Source organism: Syngnathus floridae, chromosome 7, assembly GCF_059516105.1.
Source record: "Syngnathus floridae isolate MCC-2025c chromosome 7, RoL_Sflo_1.0, whole genome shotgun sequence".
NCBI classification, from domain to species: Eukaryota; Metazoa; Chordata; class Actinopteri; order Syngnathiformes; family Syngnathidae; genus Syngnathus; species Syngnathus floridae.
The window spans coordinates 17,461,031-17,484,430 of NC_142419.1; the positions used below are offsets into that span (position 1 = coordinate 17,461,031).

The following is a 23,400-nucleotide window of genomic DNA, read 5'->3' on the forward strand; positions in this document are numbered from 1 at the left end:
ATACGGCCCACTCATACCTGCAAACCGACCAGGTGACAAGCAAAGATTGTCCACTCTGATTGGTTAGATGATTTGTAAATCGTTACCCTGAATGCAACAGTTTTAGGAGAATGTTTTTGTTGCACTGCCGTTGCCAAGCAAAGCTAAAGAGAAGCAAATGCATGATATTGGCAAAATGACGTTCTTCAGAAATGATTTTAATGTCTTCAAAATAATTCAAATGATCTAGCACAGTTGAATAGTAAAGTAGTAAATGCTCGAAATGTCCCCCTTCAACATTGCAACGTCACTCAAACTTAAGAGCTGAAGTTATACTATCAAGTCAGGGTTGGGTTTTAAGGTTGGGTCTGAAACCAGGAAGGAGGTGTTTAGGGTTTGTAGTTTGGGTTGTGATTTTATGAAAGGGTTGATGTTTCAAAAGAGGGTTTCAAGAGTATTGTAGACGTAATAGTAATAAATTAGATTCATATAGCTACCCTGCTTCCTTAAAATGCACCTTAGGAAGGATGACGATGTCTCATTATTGTGCGTTGTTGACAATTTAAGTTGACTTTTATTTTGAAGGGCGAGAACAAGTTTTGAAAGACGGGAAGTAATAGGCGGATGCGGTCCCCTGTCACTATTGCTAGTTAGCTGTAAACATTAAAAGCGCCAGCAGTATTAAGGGACTTAACCAACAACGCTTCTAAAGTAAATCCACATCTTCGCCCGAAAGGTGGAATCGGACCACTCTGCCGCTAGGCAGCTACAGGTTTGAAGCCTGCACCCCGGACCACCGAGGGTCATCCGGGCACAAGATTAAATTGCCAGCCAGTAACATATAGCACAAATATCTACTACTCTTTCTTAGTGACGGTTTCCTGGTATTGTCATTGGGCATTGTCATCCAGCGTCATATTTTAGTTTATGAATAGTCATAATTACGAAATATTTTTCTATACGGACTGATAGTTTGTATCTAGCGAAGCACGATTCTTTCAAAACCCTGCTAAAAGGAACAACATCAGGTATGCCGAGTTTATGCAAAATAGCTACGTATTGATTGGCTGTGCTGGAGAGAAAAGGCGGCGACAGATGCCGTCATAACAGGTAACCTTGTACGAATTTCTGTTTGCCCATGTGAGATGTAGAAATAAAATATCTGTGAAATATTTGTTTATTTATTATAATAGAACTAAGACATTAAAATGTGTTCAAAATAAGAACAATAAAAAATAAAAGAAAATTAGTACATTCAACCAATAATTTTGCTTGTGTCTCTGAGGTTTCTGATTCGTTCACATCATAACGGTCTCTTTGCTAGAGCCTACTTTGTCTTTCAAACATAAATCACACTCAAAACACCAATCAGGCAACCCACCTTGCTATCTTGATGTTGATGATGTTATCTTGAGCATCAGAGATGGTTTGTGCTTAATACCATCCAGAGGGCAGATGTTAGGTTTTCTCTCATGAATGTCTTGCTACAAACACATCTCCTGGCTCTCTTGTTTTAATACTTTTTCCATGACAGGCTGAGGTGGGAGAGGGCAGCACATGTGGGCGTCGCAGATCTTATCACAAGCCAATCTGCAGGCTGGCCCCGGACCTGGGCAAGTTGGATCCTTGGGGAGGGCAGAAGAAGTAGCAAACTCAGGTTGCACTGTGCAGCAGCTCACCCCGACACTCTGCAGGACCTTGGTGACCCCTGACATGAGATCAGCACACCTGAATATGTCAGTGAAAGTGACCTTTAGTACAATTAAAAAAAACTCATACATTTGTGTCATCATCTTTTAAATTTTAAGATGTCCATAGATACCTAACATTTCAGAAGTGGGGGTACCTGTGTACAGGAAAGTCAGCGTGACAGAGCACGTGGACTGAGGCCACCAAACACGAATCGGATAACTCCCAGATGTGAAGCTCATGCAACTCCTCCACCCCCGGCACGATCCCGATCCGCTTCCTCACGTCCGGTAGACTCACTTGCGGAGGCGTGGCCTGCATCAGCAGCAGCCCGTACCTGTGCATCTGAGGAGGGCTACACATAAATGTCACACACGCAGTAACTTGATCTTTACGTGAAAAAAAAAACCCACAGTCATGACACAATTAATTAAATAGAACTTTAAAAAATGAACAGTTTGTCACGTTACAATAATTGAATGGCCATTGTGTTATTCTTTCTGGTGTGCTAACTTTAGCCACCTGGGGGCAGTATAATACAGACTGTTCATTGCCATGTCCCAATTCTCAGCTAATCAGACAGCCCTCATATTAATCGTTTTTCTCAGAGGGCAAAGAATTATATATGACTGAGTTCTGTCACATTCTATCCTTCAAAGCATTTTTAAAATCCGGTTTTCCAAATCTTTGTTCGTGCACTTGTTTTTTTTTTTGTGGTTGGATTTTTAGTATTGTTCACGTTCATACCTGCGGAACAGCCCCGCCCACCAGGATGATGGCAGCCAAAACGGCCAGGCTGGGATCCAGGTACACCAAGAGGCTACAGGCCCCCGGAGAATGCCGGAAGTCAGGGCCTACCAGCAGCATCACTAAACTATTAACCAGGACTAGCACTGATGTGGACAGACCCTGCACTACCATCACCACAGAAGCAGGACACAGCCGCTGCCTCGTGTCCCGAGTGACTTCTTCGCCCAACTTTGGCTCCTCTGTCGTTTTCTCAGCAGCCACGACTCCTCCCGCCGAGGTCATCGGGTTGCACGGGACCAGACCCCAGTTGTGAAGCGAGCGTGCAGTGGTCCCGCTCTGATCTCCACTGGCTTCACACGGGCCTCGCTCGGCCTCGTCTGCGGCTTCGGAGCCCTCCTGAGACGTGGCTGTGAGAGAAAATGCAAAACAAACAAAACAATGTGCTCCACTTCAAAGTTAAATCCTCACCTGGATATACACAACATTGTATATCAAAATAAGAGCGCACCTGAACAATCACTGTACTGTACTTCAAAGTACACACGTGGATTGAATTTTTAGAACCCTGTAGTTACTATTCAAGAATGGAAAAAGCGCACTATATACGGGATATAAATACTCTGGAATATTTTATATTGACGTCAACAGGGGTCAAATTTGACGTGTTACCGATGTGGTTGACTTCAATGTAACACTCGTGTTCTCTTCCAGCCTGGGCCCCGGCCCCCCGTCGCCTCCAGGTCATCACGAGCACCATAACGTTGTGCAGCAAACCGACCACGCCGGCCGCCGCCAGCAGCCAGGGCTGCTCCACAGGGTGCATCCCCACAGATTGGTGGCTGATGATTTCCAACAAGCAGGTCACGCACAAGGAGACGAGGAGCAGGGCGGAGACGAAGACCCCCACTGGCCGCCTCCTGCCGTGAGGGTAGGACGCGGCGTACGGCGGAACCTCGGCGAGATCGGTCGTCTCTGACGACAGCCTTGAAGCGGAAGGACTCGCTGCATTTTGAGGCTGAGGAAGAGCCATGTGACCGAGGACAAAGAGCGTGTGGAAGCCATCCACCAGCAAGATGAAGGACCTGCACAGCTGACCGATGATCAGTTTCAGAACCAGCACCAGGAAGGTGATGACCAGCAGGCAGTAATGTGACAGCTTCTTCATGTCTGCACTCAAACGCATCGTCAATAAAATTAAATAAATACAATCAGAATGAATGTAGAAGAATTAAAGGGTTTATGCATCATGATTTAATGCTGCAATCCAGTTCAGCGTGCTGCTCCTCTTTATGTCCATAATAATGTATTAGATTTATATTACACTTTTCTGGACACTCAAAACTTTGTGCTTGTTTAAAAAAAACATACACTCAGCATAATGGGTTATGTACATTATGTAGTTTCAGTCATTCTTGACGAATGGAAATACATTCATCAGTACTATCTTCAAAATAGAAACATCATAATTACCTGCGAGGAAGCGGACGCGAGTCTAAGCAGCCAAAAGAGAAGCGATGGTAGAAGGACCCTCGTGTACACCAATCCAAAAGGTTTCATTCATTGTGTGCAACATCTCCACACTCCTCCTCCTTCACCACCTTAACTCCCGCCTCTTCCTCTTCCACTCTTCTAATCCCTGCCATGTGAGATGGAGAGAGGCAGGCGCAATCATCTGCCCTCCTATCTATCTATCTATCTATCTATCTATCTATCTATCTATCTATCTATCTATCTATCTATCTATCTATCTATCTATCTATCTATCTATCTATCTATCTATCTATCTATCTATCTATCTATCTATCTATCTATCTATCTATCTATCTATCTATCTATCTATCTATTCAGGGTTTTGACAGGGTTTTTTAAAAACTAATATTATGACCTACAAATTCTAATATAGGAATGTATTAGGATGGGAAGCCTGGTGATTTCAAGAGCCCACCTAAATTTCCCTACGCACCCAGCTTGGTGGCGTTGTGGTGAATTGTCTTTGTTGCTCCGCTGGTCTCCAAAAAAACACTTGGTGGAAGACGGCTGGCTCAGAGAAGGAACACTTCAGTGACACACGGCTGATTGGGAAAAGATTTTATTCAACGGACGTCAGAGGGAAGTTTCTCCAAATATTCGAGTGGCCCAAAAGCAAAGATGTTAGCTGCTCTCTCTCGTCTGCCAGGCATGGCATCTTTTATACCTGGCGAGACTCACGATCTCATCGCTTGGAATAACAGCTGCAGCTTGAGTCTCAGTATACTCGTCGTCCCTAAAAGGCCATCTACTCGGTTCTTTTCTGGTCAGGGACAACTGGCCCTTCTATATTCTATGTACCTCTACATTACTGAAACTAAACCTCCCAGTCCAGCACTAATAACCTCTGCGGAATCCCACTGCTGCCAGCCCGGCCTTTTAGGGCAACATACAGAAAGTCATGCAGGCCAAAATTTACAACAGCGTGATGCTAATGAACCCTGATGTAATCCTCATTGTGTTGTATGATTACATAATCACATCATAAGGTGCAGGGAACTTCTTTTTGGAGGGGGCCAGTGAGTTAATAAAAAAAAAAAGTACAGTATTCCTCTGCTGTTCCCAGGAATGACGCGGCAGCTTTCCTTTCCGTCCAGTGGGCTGCGAATCAACAGGTCGAATGGAGTTTGACACCGTGGATAAATCCCCACTGCCTGCCAGCACATTCCTGAAGTACAACTAAGCCCACCCGGAGACCCGGCGAGGACACTTTTGAACACTCCCACACCCCCCTGGAGGGAAGCACGGGACGAGCAGCAAGGATCTGCACCCCCTTTTCCCACATCATGGAAAAACGACCAATTGTGGTATATACATGAACTCTCAGTCATTATTACAACGTTCAAAGTATCAGTCAAGAATTTCCACAGGATTAAATATACCATGGGCCATAGTCATGATCAAATGGAGAAAATAAAAATACTACCCACTACCAAGAAGTGGACATCCCTGCAAAATTGATGACATGACAAGAGGCCAAGAACAACAACGAAGGAGCTGCAGGAATTTCTGGCAAGTGCTGGCCGTTTAGTAAACGTGAATAAATGTACGAGTTGAGCTGTACAAGTTAACGCTCACAATATCGGAAAATGCTTTATCTTGGTCACAAGAACATGACAGGGGTGTGTAGACTTTTTCTATCCAGTTTTTAAGCATGGGCATTCTCATGAAAAAACGTATAGCGCATGTATATTGATCATAATTGTTGGATTAATTGAGATATTTGGACCTAAAAATGTTTGCTTACAAATTTTCTCATTGTTTGATTTATTGTAATAGCATGACATAAAAAACCCAATTCTGAGCATGTAGCACATTAGAGATTTTAGTTTAATTAGTTATACGTTAGTCCTCTCAAAAGCCCCATACCCTTACGGTTACGCAAGACATGTAAATAAATCCAATAGAGTGGTCGAGTCATTACATGCATTTATTTGAGTGGAACAAATTTCGCCATACATATCTTTGTGATTACCAGCACAGTTTTGAATTAAGTTAACCATTTATTAAAAAGGTCTAAAAATTAAAGCATTTACAAACAGTGGGGTGCAAAACGGAGAAGCGGCCTGATTTGGCGGACTCACATGACTCGGCGAGCAGCAGCGTGAAGGAGCGGCGCCCTCTGGCGGCCACCCGGCGTCGACGACACCACCACGTGACATGTCGCTTCTCGGTTACATTACTTGGTTTGTCAGGAATGCACCCCGACTGCTACTGAACAAGTCAACCACTCCAAACTTGCGCTCCCCCTCCAAAAATGGTAAAATAAAATAAACAACCTAAATATTTGCTCTATGGAAATATACAAATCAAATACAGGGTGGGGTTTAAAAACAAATCAAGAAGGGGAGGGGGGGTTGGATAAATCCAAAAACTCATCAAATAAATACAAATGATTTGTCAAAGGTGCAAAAAAATCCCCCAAAGAGTGAAAGGGGTGAAGAAGAGATGTTCTACTGATTTGAGCAACCCGTGAAGCAAGCAGTGGAGGTCGTTGCTTCAGGTTTGCTTTGTGTTGATTCCTGAGGGGCCAAAGTGACAACTAGAAATGACAAAAACTGGGAAACGGGGTCACTTAGGCGGAGGTCCCTTCAAAATTGGAACGATGGATGAGGAGGACAAAAAAAAAAAAAAAAACTCTTGATGGTCACTGGATACAGTGCTGTGACATTAAAGCTGGCTGGTGCCTTCAGCCAGCTCCACAATTATTATTTGTGTGTCAGGGAAGCTTACGCTCTACCGTTAAAAGCTTTCCTGAAGACACACGCACACCTGGATTGGTCTTTGGTTAGTGTTTTTTTTTTTTTCTTCCTACTCCCGTCTGTCCTTGTTGCCGTGGAAAGAATCACAAATGTAGTGATGACAGCATGGTTACTTTGTCTTTGTCCTCCTCACACGCACATGATGTAGTGACGTCACGTTGACTTTTGAGTGATTCCCTACAGAACCCGTTGAGATCATTAGAGTGTTTTTGACTCTTGTGTTCTTGACTCCTGTTGTCCTCACAGGACCTGTGGAGGACAGGAGGTTAGCTGAGAATGCGGAAAGGAAGCTAATTGGTGGGTGGGGGGTGTAAAAAAAAAGTAAAAAAAAAAAAGATTTGGCTACCGGTCAAACCTTCTTCAGGGCGCATCTCTTCCAGTGTCCAAACTGGCTTCGAGAAGCAGCTCCTCCAGGTCTTGTGTGCAGCTCGCACTCACTACATAGCCAACAACAAAACACACACATGAAATATTCATCCATGCATTTGTGTATCAAGTATCGCGGCTCATAGACGCGCACACGCACCGTGTTCCATGACACAGCTGCCGGGTTTGGGGCCGTCGGTGTCGAGGAGGTGGAGGGAGAATTCGGGTTTCAGGCCGTTGGGCAAAAGCGAACCGGCCACTTCCGGCTCGCCCTGGTCGGCGGAGGCCTCCGTTTCGGTTTGGACGGCAGTGACGGATGTCGGTTGGTCGGCGGGAGCGGTCTGTGCTACTTCCTGTCCGTCTGGCTCAGCTTTCTGATGTTCCCCGTCCGGTTTTGGGCCGTGGCTTTCGTCCTCAGTCACAGTCGGGGGGCTGGCGTTCACCTCTTTTGGGTCGTCCTGATGCTCAGAGTCTTGCGTTAATTGGTCCGGCGTGGGTGTGGATGTCTGGATTTCCTCTTTGGCGTCTCCGCTCGTGGCTTCCGGCGACGCCGCTCCGCTCTCCTCCACAGCAGGAGCTTCTTTCACCTCCTCACAGGGGGTCTGGGGTGGGGAGGCTTCAGGCTGAGCGGTCGAAGGCGAGGCTGGTGCTTGTTGACTTGGTTCTAAAGTGTTGACAATGACATCGTGGTCGTGGGTGCGCTTCAGCGTCGTGTTGTCGTGGACATCCTCCTGCGTGGGCTGGATTTGCTTGGCGGTGGCTGCGCTTGTTTCTGAGGTCCTCTTTGACGCCCCATCGGTGTGGCCGGCAGCAGCCTGAGGTTCAGGCGGGCTCTCAACCCGAGTCACCATGAAAATCTTGTGACCTCGCCCGGGACTGGAGACTGATATGCAGCGGCCCGGCGAGGGAGGCGTGCCCAAAGGAACCGGGCTGTTGGTGACGGTGATCCCTGAAATGGTGTTCATTGAGGGCGGCGGGGGCACGTGTGAGGAACTCGATGCGGGCGCTACCACTTCGGTTTGAGGGGGAGTCGGACTTTGGACCGCTTTTGGCTCGGACGAGGCTTTCGTGATCACTTCTTCCTCATCTTCAGTGTCGGAGTCAGAGTCCAGGTTGATCGGCGAAACGCTCACCTCGGCGCTCGCCTCCGACTCGCCGCTCGGCTGCTCTTGGCTGTCCGTTTTATCCTCTGGGCTCCCGTCGTTGCTCTCCTCGCCTTCTTCTTCTCGCGTTCCGTCCTCGGTGGCGATTTCGGCCATGGATACCGACTGCCTCATCATCTGCTCTGTTTCCTCCTTCTCTTTGGCGAGGATGAAGTTCCGCTTGCAGCCGTTCTGGATTTCGGCCAGCAGGGCACGCTGGGTCTCGATGAAGCTCTTCACCTGCACGACATGAACCGTGCCAAGACTCAAGCTCAAATTCACAAGTTCAAGCTTTGGTAACCTCCTTAGCTTAATGGTGAATGAAATACAGTGTACATTTTTTGATTATTAGAATCATGATTCAAATCAGGACCTTTTTACTTCCCATGGGAACCCTGTCTCACATTAATTTGAATAAAAATGACTCTTGACTATTTTACACAATGTCATCTTTCCACACATGAATAATTGACTTGCTCACAGTTTCTTTCTTGGGCTCCCGGTCCAGGTCGAGACGTAGCAGAGAGGTGTTGACTTTCAAGGCGAGCGACAGAGCCATCAGTCCACCTGTCTTGATCTCATTTTCCCGCAGATCCAGACGCAGCAGCCTCGGGCTCTCGGCGATAAATTCAGCTACCGCCACCGCTCCTGCAGTGGACAAGGCGGAAAAATAAGCGCCGGGGTGAAAAACGCGCACACACGCACAAAAAAAAATTGAAACCGCTCAACCGGAAAGGGCCGGAATTGATCACCTTCACAAGACAGTTTAGTGGAGGCGAGGCCCAGTCTGAGCACAGAGCGGTTGGCGATCAGTCCGTCTTTCAGCTTGTGGACGCCCTCGTTGCCCACTGAGTTATGGCCCAGGTTGAGCGTCTCCAGACTCTGGGTGCAAGGCTGAGAGAATGTAAAAGCAGCAAACACTTTACAAGTGATGGGATACCCCAGGTTAAGGTTAAGGCTGAACCATTGGGGAAAAAAATTCATCTAATTGTGTTTTTTTTTGTCCATTCATTATTGTGACTGGAATTTAATATGTGATTATTTTTTTCAAGCTCTTCCCATGCATTTATTTGTCATTTCAGTATATATAGCCTTTAAGACTTTTGAAAGATTAATGTAGGAGGTGACAGAGGAATATTGAGAGCCACAGGAAGTATTGGCTATAAAAGTTGGACAACCACTGCTGCAATAAAGTGTGACATTTCAATCCAAACATGCGCTGGTTCCAATCAATGCCGCCAAGTGTGCAAAGGACAAAACCACCAGAACGGAGTTTGTGCTGCTCTGACAAGCTGGCAGTCACTAATGTCTAAATGGGGAACCGCAAACAATGAGCTCCTTATTGGCCGGCCATCAATGTGATGAGGACGTGATGACTCATCAAAACAAACCGATGAATTCTGTTCATTCGTCCCGGCCACGGAATCAGATGTGAACATTTAATGCAGTATATTGCAGTCATGCTTTTTGACGGGAATTAAGTCGAGAATTAGGGTGTATTGAAATATATCCATTTTATTTTTCCATTATCATTATTTCATTATTTATTTATTATGATCATTTTTAAATTATTAATAGATTTTTTTGACCCACGACCATTTAGCCAGAGCCGCCTATTGTCTTGCTGTCATCGTGCGTGTGTGTGTGTGTACCAGTGCAGCTGCCAGGTAGCCCATGCCGTTGTGCGTCAGCTGGTTGTTCCATAGCACCAATGTGACGAGGCCTTTCCTCTGCTCTTTTAGTCCTTCGCACACGTAGGCCAAACCTGTGACGACAACGCCCGCGCCAGCAAAAGTCAGTCCATCTGTGTCCCCCGCCCAAGCCGGCAAAATATCACTTCCGTGCATGCGACGCGTCAATACGTTGTGACTAATGAGTCGAAATAAGAGAACTTGCCGTCAAAAAATAACTCGGAGTCGTTCCACTCACGAGGATAAAATGATATTGTATTCATCAGCCCCGACTCAATCAAGTCTCGAGCGGAGAGATATTTTGCTCTTCTGAGCATCTGTTACATAAATGGAGATGAAATAAACGCGTGGGCACAAGAGACTCGGATGCTGACGAGCTCATGAGTCCCTTTAGTATCCGCACGCATCAAAACACGAGGGGCTGCTCGAGTACCTGAGTCCAGGATGTGGTTGTTGCGCAGGTCCAGAATTTGAATGTTGTAGTTGAACTTGAGCAGGTTGCCGAGCTGGGCCGAATCCTGCAGGCCGTTGAGCTTGTTGTCGGCCAGGTACAACTCCCGCAGGTTCATGTTCATCTTCAAGGCCGTGGCTGAAAACAACAACGTCACGGCGAAAATGAAATGAATTCCTTCCTGGAACGCGCTCGCCGTTTGTTCGGCTCGTACCGAGCATCATGAGCGGTCTGCCGGACAGGCCGGCGTTTTCCAGGTGCAGCACCGCCAGGCTGCCGCTGATCCTGAGCGCCCGAGCCACGAAGGGAGCCGAGTGGTCCAGCAGGGGCGTGTTTCTGGCATCCAGATACTGCAGAGAGCTCGTCTGATGGTGGCGGGGAAAAAAAAAAATGATTGGTGAGACTCTGCATTTACTCATGTCTCCCTTAAAGGATTTAAAAACTAGAAGAAGAGAAACAAATTGGCTTGTATTTGTCAAAGAGATTAAGTGAGGCTCAGCGGCTATTATTAGAGCACAGGCCACTATTTGAGGCAAGGGAGGTTTGCGGTTTTAAGGAAACCAAACAAAAGCCTTCCCTTTCATGCAATGGAATGAATAAATCATATCATACATGGAAACCAAGACAATGCGGCATGTCAAGTGACGGCCTTGAGTCATCTATCACATTGGGTCGCCTGCAAAACGTCCTTGTTGCTGTGAGCGGCTGTGTCACAATGTTACACTGACGCAAGGCCATATTGCATTCCGTCAATCCGCTTAAATGTCAGTCAAAACACAGATTTGAATATAATCTTAGCAAGGGCTGAATGTTTGATGCGCTTGTATTGGATCCCATGAGTTGACACTTTGTCATGTCAGGCGGGAATTGAAAGCTCTGCCGGGAGGATTTCTTCATTACAATACACTTATGGTGACTAGTGAGCCTCCACGCTCGGCTAAAAAATACGAATCATTTTATGACTGATCGTTCCAAACCGAATTCCAACCGATCTCACCTTCCTCATCATGTGAGCGGCGGCTTGCCACCCCCGCGTGCCGATGTGCTTGTTGAAGGAGATGTTGAGGTGCGTGGCCGACTCGTAGTACTCGATCATGTCGAACAGAGCTGAGGCGCCCTGACAAAGAAAAATAAACAAAATTAATAAATTCAATAAAAATAAATAAAAATATAAATAAATAAGATAAATGTCAACAACTGAGCTACAGGTGACTTATGCTGAATAAGGTTTATGCTATGTTATTGTTTCCAATTGCAGAAGAGGAATAAAAGAAAAGTAAATGAGACACGATAGCTCATTGGAGTCAAATTACATCATCACACGTCTCGGTGTGTGTCATGGGGATACGATTGACTACTGGTGTGTTTATCTTCGGGGCGGCTGAAAGTGAGTCACATCCAGTTCTAAAGAAATCTACATCCAGTTCTAAAGAAGTTCACCCTGTCGGGTTTCGAGAAATGCCTTTGAAAAATGGAAGACATCAAGCCGTATGTCAACATGCCCTTATCACAGCCTCCTCTTATTCCGACCATCTCGGGCTGAGCCGATGTTACTCGGTGACTCATTCCCGTTAGGCCTACGTTGGGCCGGCGCATGTGCTGCCTCCGCTGCCTTCGTTTGGCATTTACTTGCAGGAGGAGAAGTTGCGAGAGAAGCAGAAGAAAACAGCAAGCCGTAATTAGAGTGAGCCTTTCGTGCCAGCGCGACCGCAGTCTGGCTGCGAGCACAACTTGTGTCTGCGACTCAAAATAAACCTCACAATGTGTCTATGTGTCGTCTTGTGACGGGATTTGTCCCTCGGGTCGGCGCTATCGAGCCTGCCTGAGCCCCAAGGGGGTCTGTGGAGTAATTGGAAATCCCCTGACGCCCCCCATACACACAAATCTTAGAAATACAACGGATTTCTTCTTACATCTTCATCTAAATTGGTCTGCTCCAGGTTGATCACTTTAAACTGGACTCTCTTTAAAACTTCTTCCAGGGACTCGCACGCCTTGTAGTCCAACTTTTCACCTGTGCACAAAGAAAGAAGACCAACGTGTTACAGTAAACACACCCAAAAGTCAAATATTCTAAGTTTGGGAGGTTCCGTTGTATTGTGTAGGATGTTGTCAAACATCTTAATCTAAATTTATAACAGGTTTTTTTTTGTGCTTACCTTTTAGATCCAAGCATTCATTTCGCTGGGTCAGGTCTATAAGTTCCTGTATTAAAAAAAAAAAGAAAAAAACATTAGCGTAAGTGAGACATGAAATCACAGATTGCGTTGCACATTTTGAAACATCTCCACACCACACAAACCACTAAGATAAAAAAAAACTTCCTCTTATGTAATCTGAGATCGACATTTGCTTGATAAATCAAGCTCTTTTCTGTTTTGTGTGTTGCTTTGCGCATGTGACTGAATCTGCTAGTTGTGAGAGCTGAGCAGCGCACACATCAAACAAAACTGTACTTTTTTTGCCTCATGCTCTGCTCATACGCTCGCCCACGCAAACACTGCCCTCGAAACTATGTGCCAGCAAATAGTTGGCTCTCCATCCCCATTCAACATGAACTCCGTGACCTCTGCCCTCGTGCCACACGGCTGGTAATTATCCGAGCCTGCCTGGACGTGCCACTTCGCATGACTCATCGAGTCTTGATAAACTCACCTGACATGACGCAACGTACAACCTACAGTGTATAAGAGGTCATAAATAGAGAAAGATTCAGAGTTGAAAAGAAGATTATTTTCCTAATCACATGCCTCCACGCTCGTCACATGATAGAAGAGCACAAGCTAGTACAATCGGGTGAATAAAATAAATCAAATATTTGGAGAGCTGAGATGGTGAGATAGAGGAGCCAACTCCTTCCAAGACAAAAAAAAAAAAAAAAAGCTCCATTTAAGTTGCAATATTGAAACCTCCCGGGTGTTCCACTGTCTGGCACACATTTGCTGTCCGTAGGACAAAACCATTTTTTTTGTTTTGTTTGACTTCTTGGTAACAAGGTCCAAAGACTGTGACGGTGGCAGTTGCATTGCCGAAGGCATTCATCATGCAGCTGCTAAACAGCCATCTTATTTACAAATGACACAACCCTACTGGGAGGGCATGACGTGGTCTTATTAAAGACCGCATTTAGCGGGGAAGGGGCAGGGGCAACCAAACTCTTCCTGCAAAAACCCAAAAACGGACAAACTAACATGTTTTACCTGGCTGCTTACTTAAAAGATGACTCAGCATAAGAAAAAAAAAAAAAACAGCCAAACATCACAAATATGACTAAATGTGACTTCTTCCTACTCCTCATCTTTATATGACCAATCAATCAATTAAAAAATCCAATCAAATAACAAAACAAAGGGAATCGATTTCTCAAAATATGACAAGGAAGAAAGGACGGAAAGGGTATGGTCCGCCATAGTGGGTCAGTGGAAATGTACCCAGACCATAAAGTGAAGGCTTGAGCATCAGCTTAGCAGTGTGATGTGTTTTTCCTCAAGTAGCTGTGACGTTAACTCTCGGCTGACCGGGCGTGCTGGCTAGCTGGGGGGCGGGGGGGGGGATTCCTTTGTTGAGTCTCTTGACCTAACGGTAGCAATCGAAAAACTCCTTGACCGCTGAACTATGGACTTTGTAACGAAGGCAAAAAAAAAAGTGCAAGGGATTCAAACCCACGGCGATCATGTGTGCTAATTCACATACAAAGGCGATCCTCGCCGCGCTGGATTTGACAGAGGGATTATGGGACACATGACTGCTGGGCTAACCCACAAGACGAGGCTGCAAAAGAAAACATGAGACTACAAAAACGAGCCTTTGTGCCTTATCTAATAGAGAGAGAGAGAAAAAAATCCTGGATTTCCTAGAAGTCAGATTGTTCTGGTACGGGAAGGGGCTGTAACTATTTTGAGTGAGGGGTCGGGGTCAAATTTGATGTGGTGCTTCTGCGCGTGGACTCGAGTGATGCTAGCAGTTGCTAGCTTCAGGATAGCAGACTCAGCAGGAACCCAGACTGCAGTAAATTGCAGTCGGGTACATCAAATTAGAGAGCAAATGGAACCGGGTCTGGATAGGAGTTCAGCTGGCTGGGGGTTTGATTACATTTAATGTGCCGTGTGTTATATCTTTACACAATTGTGTGTGTGTGTGTCTCACCTGAATCTGTTTGAGCACTTTGGGAATGGGTTTACAGTTGAGCTTGTGGCAGGCCTGCTTATACGAAGACAGGATGTCGTCCACCGTCACATTCTGAGCTGCAAAAGCACAATGGGAGAGCGTTTACGTTTTGTTGACGTTGCGGCGTCGAGGGTACTTTCCCGAAATTCTCCACCGTGCAAAATATAGACGTATAAAATGAGCAGTTATTGCAGACATCAATCTGTCAGATCTTGTGAAATCTAAACAGTTTAACATCAATTGTGGCATACTTTATGACGTGTGCGTTGGATGTCTCACTCGAAGAGCGGCTTGACTCATCTTGTAAATCCTGCATTATCATCTTTACAAAGTTTAAATGAACAAGTGCCCAGTAAGCGCTGAGCACTAATTAACGTAATGTCAATTTCCCCGCTGTGGGATGAATAAAATTCTATCATCATCAATTACAGTCAGAGTGTTTCAGAACTTACTCAGTCTAAGCACGGGTATTTTGATAAATATAGACGAGAGGAGTGTCGGTATGACTCTGTCGAGGCATGAATATTAGGACAGGAATGGAGTATGGGGGGGGGGGGGGGGGGGGGGGTGACGAGTTTAATTGCATCACTTCATGTTAAAGAACTCTGACTCATTGCTTTTTTTTCGTTGCTCGGTAGTTTTGAGAGTTGTGTATCGATTGCGGCAAATGAAATTTGGAGGGACGGCAATCAGGTGACCTGGCGCTCTGATTTCAGTGGACGTGACCGAGAGAACAGAAAAGTCAGCAATGTGGTGAAATCGCACACACAAAAAAAAGTACGTTTGTGGTTAGCGCAGACGTGCGTGCCCGCAGTTTGTAGGTCAGTTCAGGAGAAGTCAGGATTCTCCAGCGTCTCGCCAAGGTGCGACTCCGTCTGCATCAACTCATCAATCAATCAATGTAAGCCACTGTAGATATACTTGAAAGATTATTTTTCTAATTCCACACCGCTCACAGTATTTGACGTGTGCAGCCTTGCAAGTCTGAACGGTACAGGGTGTCCCCTTCCAGCGAACACCGAGTCCTTGGACTAGAGCGATTGTGCCGAGGTGAGGTGGCGCAACGCTTCCAGAGGGAAGGTGGAGTTTGCCTGCTGGTGGTCTCACGCCATTCCACACACACACTCGAGTCTTTGATTTCAGGAGAGCGTAACGGCTTGGCTGGGAGCTTTTCAAACCTTGCGAAGGGTCAGAAAAATCTTAGTCGGCTAGAAAGAGCCAAGAGATGGCCAGATCGTTAACTCATTCACTGCCAACCCAGTTCATATCTTTGACGTCTATAGCCATCAATGCCACCGAATGAGTTAAATTTCTTCTCCCTTCTTTTGTTTTTCATCACTTCCTCCTATGCTGCCGGGACATGCCGGGAGGGAGTGGTGACTGGGAGGAGGGGGAAATGGCAGCTCCCAAACATCTTTGAAAAGCATGCTCGGAGGAAGCGGCGGTAGCCACGGAAAACAAAAAGGTCGAGATGCTGACGGTGTCTAACCGAGACAAACCGCAATCCCAGTTTAAGAGGCTTAAACTGGGGGTCAGCGGAGGTCTGAAGATAAATCTGCTGAAAGGAAGGTAGCATCGATTCATTTTTTTTTTTTAACTCGCGGGATTGCTGAGTCAGCAAGGTGACCAAGTCTCTAAATCCAGTTGGACAGTTGTCCTGGTATCCTTCTGCACATCCCCACCTGTGTTTGAATTTCATCCCTTTCTAATCTGTTTGTGGACTACTTCGACCTTTGCACTTTTGAAAGGTACAATAAAAAGCCTTGATGTAGCCTAACGGGTCACGGTTGCCGTGTCAACCGTTTGACCACCACTCAAGGACATCCATGTCCATAGCGTGTGGATCATATCATCCTTACAATGAAGTAGTAGGCCTTTCAATAAAACCACTTGCCTAACCTACAAGCCGTTGACCTGGTTTATATTCAACCGCCCACTAAACAAACTCTCCGGGTTAGTCGGCAGAGTGATACACAATTAGCAAACAACCGTCTGGAACCATTAGCTTTGTGCTGAAGGAAAGAATGATTTCTCCGTAAAGACGCGGTTGTCGCGTATTGATTACTTCCTAAGTCTCTCGAGTCGATAGCCTGTAAAGCGTTTTGGTCGTTCGATGGACGGAATTGCAAACGGAGCGCTTCCAGATACTGGAATGCAAACAGCTTATGATAATCCACTCCGTCTCAGATATGAACTCACCGGCCACAACATTAAGCCACATTTCAACTGAGTGCCACGCTTCCATTCAGCTTGCCAAGGTTAATCGAGTGTATACATATAATTTTTACATATCATTTTTCATAATAGCATTTTGTGTTCATGATTTTCAGCACTTTTTAAAAATTGCAGACGAAGGAGACGGTCACGGCGGTATTCATTTTTCTTATCATAGGATAATAATAATAAGCCAACTTCCCCGAGGCGCCGTTGTGAGGATATTTTAAATACTCATGTAATTTTCGTTTTATGTTTAATTTGACGGTTAACTTTGACAGGGAGCGGCAGTAAACAGCTGGAAGGAAGCCTCTTAATCTTTTTCCTGTTTTTCTTTTGCTAGCCGTAAAGTTTGCGCTAACATCATCGGGCTATCGTATCTCAATTTGTTGCTCACAAGCCAAAGTTTGACTTGATCGTGTGACGGCTCGTACTTTAAGAACTCACGTAGCCCAATAAGCTCGGCAAACGTACGAAAAGTTCTGTACCGCTGTTAAAATTGACTTGTATCAAACCTCCTTCTGTCCATCAAAACTGAGTCGAAGTCATTTTTTTTGTGTTACTGTTGTAAATACAGCAGCTGTAAACAAACACGTGAAGACCTACCTGACATTTTTGTGTGTGCGGGGAAACCTGAGCCTTTGGCAAACACTGTTGTTAGGCCAATCGGCCTTTAAAGGTCACTGAACATTAAAATGCACTAGCTGCATCACAGGAAGTGGATCATCTTCCCAAATCAAGGTGAAAACTTTGGGAGCCATCTTAAACGATGCGAGTTTCAATTCCGGCAGCTTCGAGCGAAAATTGCCTCCGATGCGACGATTGACATCAGCTGCCGCTCAACATGCCCGTGCCAGTTTTCAAAATAGACGCCCCGCTCCCAGTCTGCGGCAACGCTCCCGGGACACCAGGGCAACGTCATTCACACTTGACAGCTGACTGTTTGGACAGAGGTGGGTGGTTTGGGGGGGCAGAACTGAGGCTCTGATTCTGGGAGCTCAAACTCGTCTGGGCAAAACTCAGACAAAATAGCCTTGCAAAAATTGAAACAGGCGCATTCCAAAAACAGCAGCATATACGACTGAGAAGTCTAATCGATATAAAACAGATTATTTTCCCATTATTAAGCGAAATGGAGCAAGTTTGCCATCATCGAATTGACAAAAATCAACAAACAACACGATAAGTACCACTCGGAAGCCTTTGAAAATCCACAAAACATTATCAATCCTCAAAATACAAAACCGGTTCTCGCATACGACTGGTGAGTGGGACCAGATGGTACCATGAAGGGTACAAAAGGGTTCTATTTTTAAATGAAGGGGGTATTTAATGTGCAAAGCGCGCTCGCGTGGAGTGTTAAAATAATATTTTGGTCGGCCCACGGAGCAGGTCCACGAGTGGGAGAACAAGGAATTCCTGTTTGACGAGCGAGCGAGCACAATGGCCTGCCTACGCAGAATTGAGGATGAGATAAGAAATCACTGCTCGACACATAAAATAATAAGAATAAAAAACGTTTTCGGTTGGAAATTTGACTCTCATTTGCTTCCTTTTGATGACACAAACCGGGTCAATGGAACACTCAAAGGTTATTGTTGCACAACCAAAAGCCCAGTTTAATGATTGTTGGTTACAACGAAAAAAATTTCGATTCTATCGTTTGTAGAATGACCTAAACCGACCTGTAACGCTATAATAGTGTGTCAATAGGTCCCGGACCAGGATAATAGAACCACTAATAACCCGACAAAAGGCGACAAAGCACTCTCATGATACATTATTGCATTAGGGATGCAACAGGGCTCTGTTTTAGGTACACTCTGAATGAGACAACGCGTCCTCAGGGATGTGGCTTTGATTTGGTTTTACGATTCACTTTGCATTGACGTGTTTTTGCAGGGTTCAACGTGAACGGTGGCCCGATGGCGACCGCGCTGCCGTGAAACAGAACCCGAGTAGAAAATATAGCGAACCCTTGGCCCAAAACGTTATCTCCACCGTCCCACCTCGAGTAATCATGTGGATGCCAGAGCACAAGTGTTGCTTCTGTTAGCTTCTGTGTAGATTTTCAGACACGGCGATCCTGCCAAACGGAGCGCCCCGACGGCGAATTGGAAACACGATCCTAGCAGGCCGACCATTGTTCCTCCTGACTCCAGGTCCAGGCAGCAAGTCATGATACCTCCCCAGTCCGTCATTCATTTGCCACTGCAATCTAGAGTTGCACTTCTAGAGTTGCCTGGTGAACATTTACACTAGCTATTTATTCAGCTCTGAACAGTGACTCACTTTGTGGTTGGGGGGGGGGGGGAAGAAAAAAAAAAAAAAAAAAGCTCCTGGCATTTTGATCTCAAGCCCAATTCATAGTTGTTTCTATGATTTGGTTTAAAACGAAGTAATGCCTTAACTCCAAAACTACACCGGGCTTAACATTCCGCTCGACTGAGCTGCTCAAGTGACAAACACGCCTCGCTGTGAGCCAGCAAACAAGCAGCACGATTACAGCTGTGCCATGTCCGGCATCAACTTCCTGGACTCGTGTAAATACAACATAAAAATGAGATCCGCCCACTTTACAGTGCTTGTCTCTTTTTTGTTTAATTTCAACCATCTTCTCTTTCAATTTCAATACATGTTAATTTAACCAAAACTTGTCATGCTCAAGGTATCTGTCTTTTTTAGGCACAGCGGTGGAGTTGCTAGCTACGGAAATTGTGACTAACCGTTTTGTCACGCAGGTTTTTTTTTTTTTTTTTATAATTAAAGACTTGAACTTGTGTTTTTTAAAAGGGGTGAGGTGAGGACTTGGCAAGGCAGTGCATTTGTGTTTTCATATTCCATAGAAAGGAGCGGACCCAGTAAATAGGAAGGCACTTACGTGAAATGATCAGCAAGGAAACAAAGCATATTTTACTGTCATAACTTTTGTTCAAATAACAGATTTTTTTTTAATCTAACAATGTGACTTTTTTTTTTCCCCCTATCGTGATTTTGCAATTTTTTTTTACTTTCATACTAACGAGCCAAAGTGGCGCATGTTTGGATTCATGTCAAATCTAGGCGGGCTAACAAGCATGTTCATGCAGGTACACCCAACAGCTTAGATGATAGACGATAAAGATCATCTTCACACTTAAGACACACACACACACATTTTCACACGCACACACACACAGAGTGTATTAATTACCATGTCTCCAGGGGTCCTTTGGTTCCACAGCTCCAGAAACAATGTCGTCATCTGACGGAAACGTCACCCTCTTGCCACTCAGTTTGTGTTTATCGTTCTCTTCCTCCACTGTGGGGTACAGCACGGCGTGCTCCGCGCCAGACGACTCGTCTGGATCCTGAGCGTCCGACTGGCTTTCGGCCTCGCTGCCGGCCGGGACAACTTGACCGGAAGTGTCTGAAATATCACCTGGCGGCGACCTGACAGCGGTGGGCTCGGCCTCCAGCACGCCGCTCTCGTCCAAGCTCAGGTCCACACCCATGTCCATCTCCCCGCCGTCGTCATCTTCTGCCGGGTCGTTCAACTTTACGGGTTCAGTGTCCTTCGGGTCCTTCATTTGATCCGCGGCAGCGTTGTCCTTGTGGTCCCCGTTATTAGGAAAGAACGAGTCAGTCGGGTTCGGCGACCCGGTGTGGTCAGCGCTTAGTCTATTCCCGTTAACCTCATCAATTTCCAGTGTGTCCTTCACCTTGCAGTTGTCCCCTTCGGCCACCTGAAGGTTGTCAGTGAGCTGAGGCATGCTTTCGACACTTTGCCTATCGGCATCGTTGATCAGTTCAGAGATGCGGACCCCGTCCGTGCCAAAGGTAGTGTTACGATGCTCATCGTCCATGCTCGTTTTGGTCTTGACATTGCACAGATCGAGACGCTGCTCTTCGATATTCATGTTTACATGTCCAGTTAAACTCAAAAAGTCTCTCGCTCTGGATGGACAAATGAACCGGCTGTAAAAATCTTAAGTGGACGCTCTAATGATTGCTTTTTGAATTAGAGGGCTAGTGTAGAGGTCATCAATAACACATCAGAAGATGCCTGGGTGACATGTGCAATTGCAATTACAGTTAAGAAGCAACTTTAGGACACTAAATGGGAATGGATGGACAGCAGGAATAGAGGACCACCAGTTTGTCAGTTAGCCAGTCCGAACCTAACATTGGGAAAGTGAGCTTTTCTTTTTTCTTTTTTCCTACAGTAACAATCTTATTCATTTGGAACTGGGCGATGTGAACTGCAGTTAGCTAGCGTGCTACAGTTGATGCCCCGCAATGACATCTAGGCCCGCGTATCCTCGCATACCTGCCGCATCACGTAACACCTCGAAGTCCATTATTTAGGCCGTATGGAAAGTAATCGTGTCGGTCGTCTCACTTCGGGTGTCGCGCCGGAACACACGGCTCACACATCCCAGCAACCCGAACACCACTGGCGGCTGGTTGGAAAAAGAAACAGGCGTCACACCGACACACAACGAGTCCTCCTCGGCATGTCTCCTCTGTGGGGTTAACTTCCGTCCCGACGAGACACCTGCCCTCGGTCCTAACGTGCCTTATCTTTTTCGAGGATGGTTTATATCCAGTCGCCGGACAAGGTGGTGGAAAGTACACGGAGTTGGTCGTGTTTTTTCTCCAACGCGAGGATTCGCGGGGAGAGCAAGCTAGCTCGTGAAAGTCCAACAACCGTTTGTTGTTCACACGTGTGACGTCAGCGCGTCGTACCACCCCGGTTGCGTTCAACAGCAGCACCGTTTAACAGTGTTGCAAAAAATCTCCCCAGGAACATGCAGAGGTGCACAAAAGCTACTTAGATGGTGTAAAAATGAAGCATTTTTAACTACTAAATCGAACATTTTTTCGTCCTGCCAATTACAGTACGTACAGTATATACAATAATATATATATTAGGTTTTCCGCAAAATTTTACAATGCTGTAAAAATAAAACAAATAAAGATTAACCCCCCCCCCCACATTTAGCAAATAAAAGTTTTTTTAAAAACTCAGAATGCTCTAACAGTTTGGAATCGTGTGTGCGCGCGTGTGTGTGCGCGCGTGTGTTTGTAATTGCGCTCTATGGCGCTATCTTGTGGCTCCAGGGTTTGGAGTTTACGTCAATCTGGTAGTCGTCATATTTTTTCAATGTTTCAACATATTGAAAGTTTATCAGCATTTAAAAAAAAAAAACACCTCAGGATTTCCAGTACTATACTGAATAAAAACACCTTTTGTTAAAATTGTCAAGACAGAATGTGTAAACAGCATATAGCTGAACATATATTTGTTAAAAGCAATTTAATAACGCTCAATTTAAAAACTATTCAACTTTCATTCACCAGCCTCTGAACGAATGTTCATGAATTGTGATTTCCTAATAAACTTCCCAGTATGTTGACAGCGATTTCCCCCTTGATATTTTCATGTTTAAGGGGAAAACAAAAAAAAAATTAAAATCAACCAGCAGGTGGTAGCACAGACCTCCACATTAATCTGCAGTCAAATTTTAATAATTTTTCAAAAATATTTGACACTATACTTGCGGCAGTACACCACACTGAGCTTCTCCTTAAAAGTTTGCAATTCATCTCTCCGACGACCTTAGTGTAAAATACAATCAACAAAGTAGCATTGAGGTCATTTCATCTACAAACTCAGCACTCAAGTCTTATTTAAGAAAATACCTTTATTAAATAAACTGTACAAATGTCAATTAAAAGTCTTGTGACTGAACATCATCAGAAGTGTTTTCTTGGGTGGGCTTGGTCTTTTTGGGAAGAAGCGCCGCATTGATATTGGGGATCACACCGCCTTCCGAAAAGGTGACACCAGCCAGAAGCCCATTAAACTCGTCGTCATTTTTCACAGCCAGCAGGATATGGCGAGGAGAGATGCGCTTCTTCTTATTATGCTGGCTAGCGTTGCCTGCCAGCTCCAGGATCTCAGCGCAGAGATACTCCAAGACGGCAGCGAGATAGACGGGTGCGCCGCTGCCCACACGTTCGGCGTAGTTGCCCTTCTTCAGCAACCTGTGGATGCGGCCTACTGGGAAGGTGAGGCCCGCCCGAACAGATCTGGAAACCGCGGATCTGGACTTTGGGGCAGGTTTCTTTCCACGGCCAGACATGTTCGGGCGCTGCGGGGATTCTGTCCAAAAATCAGTGACAAATCAGTTTTTGGTTGATGGGCCTGAAGACAATGCACAACTCATAAAACTTTACTAACCTTCACAGATACAACAACTCAATGTTAAATCTAAAACTGTCCAATAAGTCAGTGTTTCAGCATTTTCTGTTTTCCAACAGGAGATGATGAAAGAGAATTGAAAATAGTATAAATTTCCTGGTTCAGTTACAAGTGGAAAAAAAATGACCACCTTTCCATTTTAACACAAGTCCAAGACTACACCTACCAATTGCTGAACATCACATCACATTACCTTTGCAAGCTTTCAGGCAGGACTCTAAAGAGACACAACTGAAGTCACAAAACACACATTTACTCCACTGCTACCTACCTCGCCAGGCAGCTCAAAAATAGACAAGACCTTGAAATTTGTCTTCAGCAACCTGCTTTTATTCCAGGGCCACAGCCGCATGTTGATTGACGACACCTGGCACTTGCTCATTGTCAATCTAGAGAACGCTCAGAAAAAAAAAAA

The 23,400-nt window shown here is 45.5% G+C and overlaps 3 protein-coding genes, 1 long non-coding RNA gene and 1 other non-coding gene across 10 annotated transcripts; 1 reads left to right on the forward strand and 4 right to left on the reverse strand.

Moving 5' to 3' along the window:
- The first annotated feature begins 593 nt into the window (after positions 1-593).
- On the forward strand, positions 594-3,515 carry LOC148395730 (uncharacterized). 2 transcript variants are annotated; one of them, XR_015859478.1, is made up of 4 exons: positions 594-1,089; positions 1,514-1,715; positions 1,836-2,827; positions 3,130-3,515. It is a non-coding gene; the product is annotated as an uncharacterized LOC148395730 (long non-coding RNA). The 2 variants fall into 2 exon arrangements; XR_015859477.1 differs by having other exon boundaries at positions 594-751; positions 3,130-3,510.
- On the reverse strand, positions 706-792 carry trnastop-uca (transfer RNA opal suppressor (anticodon UCA)). The gene has a single exon. It is a non-coding gene; the product is annotated as a tRNA-Sec (tRNA).
- Positions 1,252-3,601, reverse strand: LOC148395732 (proton-coupled zinc antiporter SLC30A1). Its single transcript, XM_088381106.1, has 4 exons — positions 3,088-3,601; positions 2,416-2,825; positions 1,826-2,013; positions 1,252-1,707 (listed from the first exon to the last, which is right to left on the reverse strand). Exons 1-4 carry the CDS (start codon positions 3,599-3,601, stop codon positions 1,464-1,466), a joined length of 1,356 nt encoding a protein of 451 aa, XP_088237232.1. The 3' UTR covers positions 1,252-1,463.
- Positions 3,602-5,857: 2,256 nt separating this feature from the next.
- Positions 5,858-21,468, reverse strand: ppp1r37 (protein phosphatase 1, regulatory subunit 37). Of its 2 annotated transcripts, none has more exons than XM_088381381.1 (13): positions 19,932-21,468; positions 14,504-14,601; positions 12,517-12,562; positions 12,271-12,371; positions 11,355-11,474; positions 10,572-10,722; positions 10,340-10,495; positions 9,868-9,980; positions 8,968-9,109; positions 8,697-8,863; positions 7,234-8,455; positions 7,063-7,144; positions 5,858-6,956 (listed from the first exon to the last, which is right to left on the reverse strand). In XM_088381381.1, exons 1-12 carry the CDS (start codon positions 20,635-20,637, stop codon positions 7,068-7,070), a joined length of 3,099 nt encoding a protein of 1,032 aa, XP_088237507.1. In that variant the 5' UTR covers positions 20,638-21,468; the 3' UTR covers positions 5,858-6,956; positions 7,063-7,067. The 2 variants fall into 2 exon arrangements, with proteins under 2 accessions (XP_088237507.1, XP_088237506.1); XM_088381380.1 differs by having other exon boundaries at positions 7,054-7,144.
- Positions 21,469-22,405: 937 nt separating this feature from the next.
- LOC148395734 (histone H2A-like) lies at positions 22,406-23,400 on the reverse strand. 4 transcript variants are annotated; one of them, XM_088381633.1, is made up of 3 exons: positions 23,179-23,238; positions 22,965-23,030; positions 22,406-22,886 (listed from the first exon to the last, which is right to left on the reverse strand). In XM_088381633.1, the coding sequence occupies exon 3, from the start codon at positions 22,864-22,866 to the stop codon at positions 22,453-22,455; it is 414 nt and encodes a 137-aa protein (XP_088237759.1). In that variant the 5' UTR covers positions 22,867-22,886; positions 22,965-23,030; positions 23,179-23,238; the 3' UTR covers positions 22,406-22,452. The 4 variants fall into 4 exon arrangements, with proteins under 4 accessions (XP_088237759.1, XP_088237757.1, XP_088237756.1 ...); XM_088381631.1 differs by having other exon boundaries at positions 23,152-23,201; XM_088381630.1 differs by lacking the exons at positions 22,965-23,030; positions 23,179-23,238 and adding an exon at positions 23,257-23,400.